This window comes from Glycine max, chromosome 4 (assembly GCF_000004515.6).
Source record: "Glycine max cultivar Williams 82 chromosome 4, Glycine_max_v4.0, whole genome shotgun sequence".
Classification (NCBI taxonomy): Eukaryota; Viridiplantae; Streptophyta; class Magnoliopsida; order Fabales; family Fabaceae; genus Glycine; species Glycine max.
Window position 1 is genome coordinate 3,380,493 of NC_016091.4, and position 13,671 is coordinate 3,394,163.

At 30.1% G+C, this 13,671-nt stretch overlaps 2 protein-coding genes across 3 annotated transcripts; one reads left to right on the forward strand and one right to left on the reverse strand.

Moving 5' to 3' along the window:
• Positions 1 to 291: 291 nt before the first annotated feature.
• LOC100814340 (probable carbohydrate esterase At4g34215) lies at positions 292 to 2,967 on the reverse strand. 2 transcript variants are annotated; one of them, XM_003523927.5, is made up of 2 exons: positions 2,319 to 2,967; positions 292 to 637 (listed from the first exon to the last, which is right to left on the reverse strand). In XM_003523927.5, exons 1-2 carry the CDS (start codon positions 2,910 to 2,912, stop codon positions 314 to 316), a joined length of 918 nt encoding a protein of 305 aa, XP_003523975.1. In that variant the 5' UTR covers positions 2,913 to 2,967; the 3' UTR covers positions 292 to 313. The 2 variants fall into 2 exon arrangements, with proteins under 2 accessions (XP_003523975.1, XP_025983951.1); XM_026128166.2 differs by lacking the exon at positions 292 to 637 and adding an exon at positions 650 to 1,471.
• Positions 2,968 to 7,962: 4,995 nt separating this feature from the next.
• On the forward strand, positions 7,963 to 8,833 carry MYB68 (MYB transcription factor MYB68). The gene has a single exon (NM_001401151.1). The coding sequence runs from the start codon at positions 7,981 to 7,983 to the stop codon at positions 8,758 to 8,760; it is 780 nt and encodes a 259-aa protein (NP_001388080.1). The 5' UTR covers positions 7,963 to 7,980; the 3' UTR covers positions 8,761 to 8,833.
• The last annotated feature ends 4,838 nt before the right edge of the window (positions 8,834 to 13,671 follow it).

Consider the following 13,671-nt stretch of genomic DNA (forward strand, 5'->3'; position numbering starts at 1 on the left):
AATGAAGATAGAATCTAAGACTTCATGCTTATTATTCAAACTTCCCGTGACTGAAACAACCCTAACCTTAGTGAATGATAAATAGAAAGGGGTAAGAGGAGTACTCTACCCTATAGCTAATGCATTTTTAATTTACCCAATGAAGAATTTCTCAGCTGTAACCGAAAAATTAGAAAATAAAATCAGGCAAAGGAATTCTTTATCTACTCATGCATGCAGTCATGTTTTATATTGAAATGATTCTTACACTGTTGGAGTTTTCACGATCGTGTTTGTGCCTATGGGTGAAAATAGTAATGAAAAAAGAATGTTACTATAAGAATGATGGGTACATAATTGTGAAAAGTGTTATGAACAAGGGGAGCATACAAACATAAAAGGCATAATTATAAAGCCTGATTGCCTCATTGAGAATTGGGCTAACTTTGTAATTTACATTTGAAGAGGGTACGAACTGAAGGAATGCATTAGCCATCATCTGCCCAAGATGAGCCTGGGCCGGGGTTGAAAGATGCAGCCCATCGGGCTGAAGGGGCAAACCATGAGCGTCCACAGTTCTCAGGTTTAGAAGGTCAATGCCCAGCTGAGCTTGTCTTACTATCTCTATGTGAGGGCCTGATCCAGATGCCAAAGCTACCTACAAAATGTGATAGAAAAAAAATGGAACAAAGATAAAAGGAAAAACAAAAATTGATAGAACAAATTGCATTGACAAGTAGTTTCTTGAGATTGGACACAGTATTTTTACCTTTTTAACGTTTAGAGTAGCCCTATTACAATATTATATGATGTAATTTGTTTTTTAAGTAATAGAAAATATCAATGTAATGTATTTTAATTCAAGTACATCTGTGCAATCTCCATAAACTACAAGGAGTTTCAAGTAATTTGCTGAAAGAGAAAAGGCAATCTTCATTCTTCAGTGCCGTTTTCAACAGCAAGCGAATATGTGTTGTTGAGAAAGACAAATTACTTCCATTTCCATAGCTTAACATTTGAGTTAATAAGTTGTCCGTGTAAAGTAATTATCAGAGCAAAATCAATATATCACTTGTAAAGCTATTAGCTATGAAGGTACTTTTACTGCACACATGACACACCACAACTATACAATAACCTATTTAGTTGGTAACATGAATTGACAGGGATCATCTTACAGGAAACCATTTATTACATTGCAAGTTCAACCTTAATCTGGCTCAACAGTGATAATGAAATTATAAACCTAGAAAATTCATAAATCCGATTTTAATTTTAAAAGTATAATTAATTTTTATAAAATTGTTTTTCAAATATTACACTTAATTGAAACATATATTTAAACTAAACTTTCATATAGACATTAAAAATAATATTCTAAAGATTAAAAAACAAGAAAGTAAACCAAAGACCTAAGTTTTATTAGTCGGTGCAGGGTTACTTTATGTGGTCACCTTGGTTGGAGTATGTCAACATCATTTATGTTGAGTGCCTGATACAAGTATGGCCGAAGGCCACAAATTAATAATATATATTTAGTATACTTGCATCACCTATAAACATATGATGAAAAAAAATTATAATGTTTAGTATATTTAGTATATTAGGTTGCTAAGAATCATTCTATTTTAAACAATTTATAATTATAATGTTTAGATACCGAAATTATAATTATACATCAATATTTTATTTTTTTTTAATAAATAAGATAGATGAAAAAAAATTAGGTTAATTTTAAAATAAAGAGTCATTTTTGTTTTTGTAAAATGATGATAAATTTATCTCTGAATGTGTCACATAAATTCTTTATTTTTTTATTTATGATAATTATAGAAATTAATAAATGCATAAATTTATCACATTTTTTTACTTTTAAAAATTAAAATTTGAATTTTGGAACATAAATTTATCAACTTACTTCAAATTCAATAACCAAAATAAATATTCACCTTTAATTTTATTAGATATATATGGAATATCCAAGAAAGTTTCCAATCTAATATAGAACACACTACCTAGTATGCAAAGCTACCTATAAGTCGAAGATTCCTTCCTCGATCCCAATCAGCAATAACTTCCCTATAAATCAATTGTTTGCTACCAGTTGAGTTTTTCTATTTGTCCCGACATACGTAAACGTTCGTGGATATTGCTTCGCTCCGAATTAAATAAGTTGATGAAAATATATACTATCAGTTGCGACTACTTGGTCTTGAAAATATGTAAACAACTAACAGAAGGTGAAACCAAACCAAACCTACCAATTTAATGATCAACAAGTGATTAATAAATATCTTTAGGACGAAAATAATGGTTTGAATAAAGAAAAAAAGAAATACCTGGATTATTGGAAGCAACGGAGACTGTAGATCATCACGAACGTCCAAGAAGAACTTGTGAACTCTTCTTTGATACGATTGAGCATCGTGTAAATTCACTGTATCGGTTTCTCCTTGGTACCATAGCAATGCACGAATGGTGCCACCGTCACGCAACGATGCCTTGGCCCTCTTTATCATCTGAAAGTAAAGCTCTTTTCCGCGTTCCCACTCGCTTATGTTGCTGCCTCCAATCGCGCAAGGGACCAAACCAATCAGACCAAAATCTGGGTGCTTCTCCAACACCGAGTTCGCAAATGCCATTCCTGGCCCAACACCATTTGTCTTCCTAGAATCGATGTCCGCGTCCAGTGGCTCACGGGCCTCCACCCACGTTAAGTGCGCGTCCAGCTTCAAGACTGAGGGGTTGGGACGGGACTGGGGTGGAACCACGCCGTCCCACGTGGCGATCCCCGTGCCGGTGTTGTTCAGCACGCCGCCCCGACCAGCCATGTTGCTCTGCCCCGCTAATATGAATATGTTCCTATCGTAGACTTGTTGTGCCTTCACTGCCCATGATTGAATCAGAAATACCAACAATAACAAGCAAGGCATATTCTCAGATCACACAAGACCTCTTTCTCCACCCTTGCTCATTTTTACGCTTTCCAGTTATTATTATTATTATATATATATATATCAGTCCATCTGTCGCTGCTTCTTTAATATTTTTAAATGATATAAATAATTAAAATATCACGTGATACCAAATTATTGTTGTTCTCCTTCTATTTTTTTTTTTGTTGCAAAAGGCGTGGCGCTTCAAAATAAGTCATCATGGTTGCGTTAAACGTGGATTAAGCTACCAACAATGATGACAACTCAAAATCAATTAGCAAGAGGTACCATTGCACGAGTTGCTTATCTTGATTCATTACAAGTTGGATTAATAAGAAAATTTCTTATTCAGTTACTTACTTAAAGGCGAATAAATTTCAATTTAAAGAAATCATATCTTCTATCAAGACCTTCACTAGGAAAGCAAAAGTCCTTTTAAAGGAAGCTACTCAAGATTAATCAAGTAATTTTAAAAAAAATTAACCTGTGTGTACTTTGGCCATCTTTAATAAAAATGAAGTATTATTTTCAATAGGAACAATTTCGTACTAATAAGATAAAAAAAAAAAAAAGCGTGGATTAAGCGTTCACATTGTGTGTACATATATATTACCCTTTTTTGGTTACATGCACATATTATTTATCCTTGACCAATATTGAGTAATGGAAAAGTTCCATTTCCTTGCGTGATTCGCTGCAGCAAGAATCTAAAAATCATCACAAATCGAGGTTGATAATACTTTTCTTTCAGGCCTGAGGGGCCCAAGCGTGTGGTTGCATTAACAAATGGGGCCGTATTGGATTTTGAATTTTTGATCTCGCGGACGCAGAGGGTTAGAAGAATTAGGAATGGGAAAAGATTGTACGTATATCCCAAATTTGGGATGTATGAGTACATAAAAGAGAAAAAATTGAGAGAAAACAATAAAAGAAAAAAACTATTAAACATAATAAAAAAAATTGATAGAAATAAACATTGATAAATGATGTAATGAAAAATGAAAACAATATTACAACGAAAAATGAGATGAAAGAAAACTAGCTGTAAGAATATAGTAGCCTTTGGATTTTGGAATGTCAGTTGGTGATGGATCTTGTCGCAATGCGAGCTTGAATTAGATTGGCTTCCAACGTCAATATCGTTGATTAATAAAAGAAAGAGAATTCAGGTGGGAGGAATGACTCGGTCGTCCCATGTTTGCTTTGAAAAAGGAAATAAAAAAGATAAGATAAACACTAAATAAAAATATATTTAAAAGCTATTTTTTTAATAAGCTTAAAAACTAATTAATGTGAGAAAAATGTAAAAGAAATTGAAAATACTAAAGTTTTGTTAAATATATAATAACTATACGTTTCATTAACAATATGGAACTATGGTAGAGAGAAAAATATTTTAGAAAATATGTAAAATAAAATATGTTTCTCCCTCTTCTTCTTTTTATATGAGAAGAAAACAAAAAGTGATAAATTAGTTACTTGACTATTCTCTCATTTTATTTTTTCTTGCAAAACAAAGAGAGTTTCTCCTTGTTTTTTTTTTATTTACTATTTTCACTTTAAGTAAACAAGGTAGTCAAATTAATAACAATATACAACTTAAATAAAGTTTTATACAATTCCAAATTTTACATAATGCAAAATTTAAAACAGAATATGAAAGTGTAACAATGACACTTTAACATCAGGAGTACATATAGAATTTTACATTTAAATACATGTTTGGTTACACGTATATTTTTTTAGACACACATAAAATATGTGAAAATAAAAAGCTACACAAAGTAGATTTTCCATTGGACGTGCCTTTTTATTTATCAAAATATATTAAAAAAAAGCATGTTTAAAGTTTGTACAATAATTAGTTGACACTTGACACAAAAAATATATTAACTTGTCTAAATGAATCATAAAATAAAATGTGTCAATGGTGATGGATTTTGAGGCCAACGGTGTAAATAGGAAGCAGAAGGTGTAAATTGAGGCCTTACAAAATCAAAGTTGTTAACTTGCTTGTATTTTTTTTCAGGCCACAGGGCCTAGCTCTGCATTTGCATTCACAAAATAGTGAATGGTGATGGATTTTGATATCCCAGACTCCAGAGGGTTATGGATCCTGATTTTTGGTAAAAAAAAAAAAAGAGATTGAACTTCATATTTTAATATCATTTTTTTAATAATGTGGTTGTTCCACGCATTTTATTGATTACAATGCTAATGCGAAGTATACATTAATTTTATATATAACTAATATTTAATAGAGAATCTAAGTAGAGTAAATTTTGCATACACACAAACCTAACACCTTGCATTTGCACACAAACACTTAAAAGATGACAGCTCATTAAAATAAAAAAACCAATTACAAAATCTGAAAGGAAGGCGTGGTTGATGAGTGTGAGCATCCTCTCTCTCCTAACCCTTACCAAGAATAAGATGATAGTGAGAATAACATAACCTATCAACGTTTTGTTATTTTTGTAAGTAAATAAAATTTTGAAAAAAATATATTAATTTAAGATAAATTTAATATTCTCAACTAAATTAATTATTGTTTTAATTTTTTTTATGAATTAGTCAATTCAATCTTATAATAAGAATCATAGGTAATATAAGCTATTAAACTTAGCTTGTGCATCAAATAAAATAAATTTGTTAACTATTAGAATAGCTGAGGGAAAATTTGGTACAAGAAAAAAAAATTAGTTTTCCGAAAATATGAAATTATGAATGTTTATTTTTTAGCTATGCTTAAAAAAAATTGTTCCCAAGGGATATGGAAACCTCATTTCCCCAAATTATTTGACTGTAATAATAATATTATATTATTCTTATTAAATAATTTAATATGACAAATAATTAAAAAATAGTAAAAACATCACATCTTTTATTTTCAAAAAATGTATATAAACGTTTGTAAAAAAATTATAACCAACCAAACAAAAATTAGTAAAAAGGATGAATATTTTCTTATTCAACCTACAAAAGAGGCTAGTAAATGAATGTCTGTCTCAAAACAAAAATTCAAATAGCTAGACATCCGCACGTGTAAGGAAGAGCAAGGTCACGTGTATATTATCTGCTTTGGTTTAATACTTTTTTTTTTTGCAATTTGTTATGTAAAATTTGTAATGACTTTGGCAAAAATGTAAGTATTTCAGTAAACTCTTTGAATTTTTTTTTTTTATATAAAATTTTAATTTTCTTTTGTGTATACTAGTATAATTTTTGTTTTTGTATAAAAAATCAATGTCTTTGCAGTTTTAAAAAATAAAGTAAAGATAATTTCTCTACTGTTTTATTCAATAACTAATAAGATTAAAAGTCATAAAAAACTTTAAGAGTGTTTTTAATAAACTCGGAAAAATATATTTTAATGTCATAAAAAAAATAGCATTTGAATAGTATCGTTAAAGGCTTAAAATCACCCGTGAAAAAACTCTTAAAATCACTTATGAGAAACGATATTATCAAAATTATTATGTTAATTATATATCATAATTATAATTATTTTAGCTCTTCCAAACATTTTTTTCAAGCACTGCCACTGCTAGTGAACTATATATCTTTTAAAATAATTATTATATGAATCAACTAATTTATTATATATAATAGTTTGTAATTAAATAATAATATAAAAATCATTTACATTATCGTGTCACTGTATAAACTTTTTTTTCTTATAATCTTCATTTCTTTTATTCTTTTGATCATTGGAACTTAAAAAATAAATTTAAGGAATTTAAAAATATAATTAAGTGTATTTTTTAAATTTACCAAAAATAATACTTCTAATTATAGTACTCTTGAAATTATCATTTCTAATTTAGCAACTTTATTTATTGAAATAAGTGTTAAATTTTGTTATTAAAAACAGCTTAAAGCCCATGAGGAACTAAATTATATAAAAATAGATTTAACAGAAAAAAGTTTGTTATTAGTGCTGTTTATCATATATATATATATATATATATATATATATATTTACAGCCATATTTTTTCCTCATATGAAATTTTGAACAAGCAACAGGTAAAAAGAAGCGTAGGGCCGTTGATTTTGATCTTTAACTGTAATAAGTTTTCGACCTGTATTTTTTCTTTTAAACTTTTCTTTATGTTCTTTTTGGACGGTGAAGGTCTAGTGGTTGAAGTTTCAACTGTATACAACCTAACCCATCAATGATATAAGCAAAATCTGGAATTGTAAATTTTGTTCAGGGGTAGTTTCAGCGTATTACCAAGAAGTTTAAAATTTTAAATTTCGTTAGTGTTTTTATGTATACAAAGTACAAACAATTCAAGACTAGAATATTGTTTACAGAAATATATCATTACTATTTTAGTTTAAGTTTTAAAGATTTTAATTCATTATAATAACAAATTAAGATTTGATCATTCATTGTACATCAAAAGAAATTATCAATAATTTAAAATTTTATTTGATCATAACCCCACAAATTAGTTTCCCACATTGTTTACGTTTCAGATTTAAATCCCATGTCACTATAACAAGAAAGAATTCATAAAAGAATTCACTATAATTAACGAACGTTTAACAATAAGTGGAAGTTATCCGTTAGGTTGGCGTCCTCCATTAAAATCATCCCACCCGATTAATTATTCTGTTTGGAATGATTGAAATCTTTAAATTCCGTATTGTTTCGTAATGGGATTGAGGGATCGTCGCAGTCAAAGAAGTGATATTTAAATTAGCTATTGGTGGCACATTTCGTGATAGGATTTGATTCCAAACACGCATCACAAATTAGGGTTGGCAACTGGCACAAACCGTACGTAGTGGATTGGGGAACTCAACCGCAGCCATAATGTACACATACGTGTAAAAACATGGGATTCTCATTCCACAGGTGTCACTTTTGATTGCTGTAAGCTAGTAACTACCTCGTCAGGATCAACACACCGCTCCTAACCGCTCTAACCGGTTACCTCCACAACTCATCCTTATCACTTTCTTACCCACCCTCTCTCTCTCTCTATATATATATATATATATTCTCTTCCCTCCAGTAACTTATTTATTAATTCCATGGCTTCGGCAAAGGACATGGATCGGATAAAAGGGCCATGGAGTCCTGAAGAGGACGAAGCGTTACGGAGGTTGGTTCAGACTTACGGCCCTAGGAACTGGTCCGTTATAAGCAAATCCATTCCGGGTCGGTCTGGGAAATCGTGCCGCTTGCGGTGGTGCAACCAGCTGTCTCCGGAGGTGGAGCGCCGGCCTTTCACGGCGGAGGAAGACGAGGCGATCCTGAAGGCTCACGCCAGGTTCGGGAACAAGTGGGCCACCATCGCGCGCTTCCTCAATGGCCGCACCGACAACGCCATCAAGAACCATTGGAATTCCACCCTCAAGAGGAAGTGCTCCGAGCCTCTCTCCGAGCCTCGGCCTCTGAAGAGATCCGCCACCGTTTCGGGTAGTCAATCCGGATCCGATTTGAGCGATTCGGGTTTACCCATTATTCTTGCAAGAAGCGTGAGCGTGACGGTAGCTCCCTCTAACCACCTTGCGGAAACCGCGTCTTCTTCAGTAACTGATCCTGCCACGTTATTGAGTTTGTCTCTACCGGGATTCGATTCGTGCGATGGGGCTAATAATGGGCCTGGGCCGAATCAGGGGCCCAGTTGCGGCCCGTTCCAGGAGATACCGATGCTTGGTTCCCAAAAGCAGTTGTTCAGCCAAGAGTTTATGAAGGTGATGCAAGAGATGATACGAGTGGAAGTGAGAAATTACATGTCTGTACTGGAACGTAATGGTGTGTGTATGCAAACCGATGCCATTAGGAACTCGGTGTTGGAGAGGATGGGAATTGGTAGGGTTGAATAATGAATTCAAGAGCGGAAAATTATATTCATATTAGGTCATGGAAAAATGATTAGGTGAAATCGCAGAGAAATAGTGATTCTATCTTTTTATTTTTTGTTAGGTTAATTATCCTTTTTTTAAATGATAATTATTTTTTATCTGTACCGATGAAAATGAGGGAGATTAAAAAATCATGGAGATAAAAAAAGAAAAAATCATTTTGTGATAGAGGGGTTATACAGGGAACTTTATTTATTTATTTCAGATACATTAGATTTAAAAATGATAAATATATGCAGTCAAGAAATGATAAATATATAGTACAAAATTATTCATTAAAAAAAATAGTACACACAATAAAGGAACCTAAAAGGCTAAAACTGAGGAATGGTGAAGTTCAGGTTGTTCGTGGGGAATATAGACAACGGAAATGATAAAAAGTGATGATTTTGTGTTCGCGGCCATGACTTTGCAAGGGTAACAAACGACCAAAGAGTCTATTGTCAGCAGAAAATTAGGAATTAGCGAAGAAAATCCAATTGATTAACAAGTATATATATAATTTTTTTATCTAAATTTTCCAAAACTAACGGAAAACAAAACAAAACACTGAACAGAAGACGTACCTTGTTCTTGAACCAATGAAAAGCCGTGATAAATTACTTAAGAGAGCTTAATTTTAAGTTTTTTTTTTCTTTCATTAAAAATATGTTTCTTTTTATTTTAAGAGTTTTTATAGAATAGTGTTTGTCGTAACTTCTTAAAAGGAGAAAAGGATAAACAAAACGTTAGACCAAACAGTACCCAAGATCAATGTTTTTGGACATGGATAAACGCATTTATAAAATTAATTGATAAATGTGGTTGAGATTGTAATAAATGAATTATCATATTTAATAAGCTAAGTTTAATTAAAATTTGACCAAAAAATATAATTACTTTTTCAATTGTTAGATAATATATATAACCAAATTTTATTTGCCTTTATTATTTTTATTTGAATTTTTTATTTTATTCTTTCCTTTTCAGCATATAATCAAATCACATTGAGTTCCACAAAAAAAAAAAAAAACACACTGAGTCAATATTTTGCCCTAATAATATTTTATTTCTTCTTACACTTGTTTCTTTATTGGGTCAATATTAATTTAAAGTTTCATTTTTGTTTTTACTCTATTGAACTTCAAGCTATTTTTTTTACTCAGTTGGACCATTTTGGGCTCAAAAGTTTTGCCTCTATTTTATCATTTCCTTTTCCTTCATTTCCTATGTGGTATAATTGAAATGGCTTCTTATTTGTTCCTCTAAATCACGTTGGCCCAGCTTGACTTCAATTTTATAAAGTTTTTTTTTTCTTCATTTTTCTCCCTCTTGCAACCTACACGCTCACTGTCTTCTCCCTAAGCTTGTGGCTCCCCTCTCTCATTCGACCTAAATGGACTGTGAACTCCTCCATCCCATTTTGCAGATTTGCTCTCCTTAGCTCGTGTTAGGTTTCAAATGAAGTCTTTAGGCTACACGAAATTTTATAAGTTGGGTGATAAAATTTGAAAAATCTTAAAAGAATTGGAAACAAAATTTGCAATCATGCTTTTATTATTTTCTTTTGTTATTACTGGATCTGGGTTGAGAAATTGGGGTCTTTCCCTTTGGATTGGGTCCATGTTCGAACCCAGTCTGCTTTTTATTTCTTGTTAATTTTTTTTTTATTGTCATTAGTCATTACTTTATTTTAGTGTAATTGGTTTTGTGAATGTTATGTTGGGATGCTTGGGTCATGGAAGCTGTCCAAGATGTGTACTCCAGATCCAGCCACCTTTTTTTTTTCTTCTTCTTCTTCTTTCATTATTTCGTTGGGCTCTTTGCCCATTGCATTATATATGGGGGAATTGGGGAATTGGTAGGGACATCCAGTATTTTTGCTGGGACACCCAGCAAAATAGTGAAAAGGCGAAAATGCCTTTTACTTTTTCATGGATCGCTGATCATTCATACACTCATACGGATTGCTGATTTTTTTTTTCAAAAATATAATTTACGATTTAATTTAAAATTAATGGTCTAAGCAAGGATAAAACTTACACCTCCTACATTATTAACAGAACACTCAAATCAACTGAGCTAATAGACACATTATGTTATAAACAAATAGTGTCGTTATATATAATAGACACAAAAATTATATAATGAGGTTTTTAATATATAAAATATTTTTCAAATATGTTTAAAATTTAGTAACCTTGTATTTTACAATGCAAAATCAAGTATTAAAATTTAGTTTTTTTTTTAAAAAAAAACAATACCCATTTAATTTAATAATCAACTACTAATTGTGTAAATTACACTTGAAAGACACCTAAAATTCTAAAATATATATTGTTTGAAAATAAAGTAATACATTTTTACAAAAATATCCTTAATTTAGTATCAACTCTTAATTACTAATTTTTTAAAAATTGTTTACAAAATTTATGGAACCCCACAAAAGTAGGGCCTTAACAACCCAGTTAATATACTATCATGATAGTAAAAAATTTTAAAAATTATTTTTTAAGAAATTTTGTATTCATTTACTTTATTTACAAAATTTGATAATTAAACAAATTTGATATTTAATTGAATGATGTACTTAGATGTTTATTATAATGATTAAAAATTAAATAAACATGATATTTAATTGAATGATGTATTTAGATGTTTTTTTTTATAGCAATTGATAATTAAATAGATTTAATATTTTTTTACATATGTAAATACTTATTAAACCTATGATTTTTATTTATAATTTATATATGTAAACAAATTAATTATTAGATAAAAAAATAATCATCACAAAATTTAATATGTAAATTTACATGTAATTAAATATAAATTAGAAATTTTAGTGTTATATATAACAACATTATTTATTTATAACATAATGTGTGTATTAGTTCAGTTGGTTTGAGTATTTTATTAATAATATAGGAGGTACAAGTTTGATCCCTACTTGGACCAATAATTTTAAATTAAATCGTAAATTATATTTTTGAAAAAAAAATAAAAAAAATCCTATGAACCACATACATATAAACATACAGATCCATGAAAATACGAAGGGCATTTTCACCCTTTCACTGTTTTGCTGGATGTCTGAACAAAAATGCTGACTGCTTCTAGAAATTTCCTATTTGGGGTTGTGGTTTAATTATTTTGTCTGAAAGTGACATGTGCGGTGTGGGTTCATTTTATTCTGTTTTTACTAGCTAAATTGTAAATGCCCAATTATTAATATTTGATATTTTTATTGTGTGGAGAAGTTAAAAAACAACTCTCAATTGAGGCATAGTTTTAAAATATTGTGTACATGTTTATGTTTTAATATTTCAAAAGCATTAATGATTATAAAAGCAATACTTAAGCTATAATAAGTAAATATTTTGCGTTATAAAGTATAGAATAGTTAAATTTGAGTATTTATAATTAAAATAACAAATGCAAAATTTAAAAAACAAAGAGTTAATTAGAGCTTGTAGGTATGAATTTTGATAAACAAACAATAATAATGATGAAATTTGAACATCTCACTTTTTAAACACTAATAAAACACACGCACTTAAAACAATGAAGAATGGGTTCTTTATATAAAGAATCAATTGGATTTCGAAATGGTAAAATTGACAAAATAATCAATGAACCAACAATGATAATAAATTACTTTCAGGTACTATGCCTTAGATAATTGATTACTCAATTGATTATTTTTAGCAGCTAGATCCCAGATATTCGATTATTGACCATAGGACATTGATCATTCAAATTAAATACCAATCACTTATAAAAAAATTCATTACATAGATACTATTTTACACGTTACATTGAGATTGTTCGGTCCAGATGACATCTTCGGCACCAAATGATATCCAATTATCTATATAGAGTTTTAAAGTTGAAAAAACCTTTTTTGCGAAAGATTAAATGTCAAAATTTATTCTTATTGTACTCATGCAAATGTATAAATGATTTATGAAGATACGAGTAAAAAAATAACACGAGAACAGTGAACACTTAGTGTTCAATGATGAATGAAATACACAAACTACATCAAAAAATAATTCTATATGAGCCAAAACACCAAATGTTAAAGCAATCTCATGAAAAGATGTCATCATAATGTGCAATGACATATTCTGGTATATAGAACCTGGCCTTTAACAAGAAAATAGGCAAACCACAATTCTAAATTAATCAATGTGAAGCTTTGAAACCGTCCACATATCTAGAGTTTACTTCTCCTTTGGTTCATGTGTTTGTCAGTCAAATTTATTAGAATTGTGAACAAGATATGTAAGGATGTATGTTTCTTCAGCCCAATTTATTTCAGACCTCTTAAGACATGTATTCCTCTCCACATTTTTTAAAAAAACTTGTTAATAATTGACTACAAATTTTAAAACAATAAAGTTAATCATATGAATAATTTTGGTCCTTCATTGGATATATTTTAACAAATTTATTTGAAACTAACACTGGGATTGAAAAGGGCGTTCAATTAAAACGCTCCTCAAAATACAGTGATTTTTATATAAAAACATTTTATAATCAAATTTTCAATTATTTAAATATAATGTGCACATATTATAAAGGAAAGATGAACAATGATATATAAATATTTACTTATTTTAAATATCGCATTAATATCTTTCAATATTTTTTTCCTGTCTCTATCACATTCAGGAGACATTTCTCTTAAATTAAACTCGTTCTAGACTTTCAAGTTGGGTAGGGGCTAGGTATTTCTACAATTCTACGTGGAAGTCAAATTCCAAGTGTATTCAACATTTCAACAAAGCTGCAGAGTGTATAGCATTATTAGTCCAACTTAAACCAGAGTGCTTTCAGTGGTAATCATCAATCTCTATCCATTTAACTTAGGAAAAGGTTCGCTTGGAC

Coding starts and splice junctions, on each gene's coding strand:
- LOC100814340 (XM_003523927.5), bottom strand. CDS start 2,912: ATGCCTTGCTTGTTATTGTTGGTATTTCTGATTCAATCATGGGCAGTG. Junction 638..2,318: donor CGTTGCTTCCAATAATCCAG/GTATTTCTTTTT, acceptor CACATTTTGTAG/GTAGCTTTGGCATCTGGATC.
- MYB68 (NM_001401151.1), top strand. CDS start 7,981: ATGGATCGGATAAAAGGGCCATGGAGTCCTGAAGAGGACGAAGCGTTA.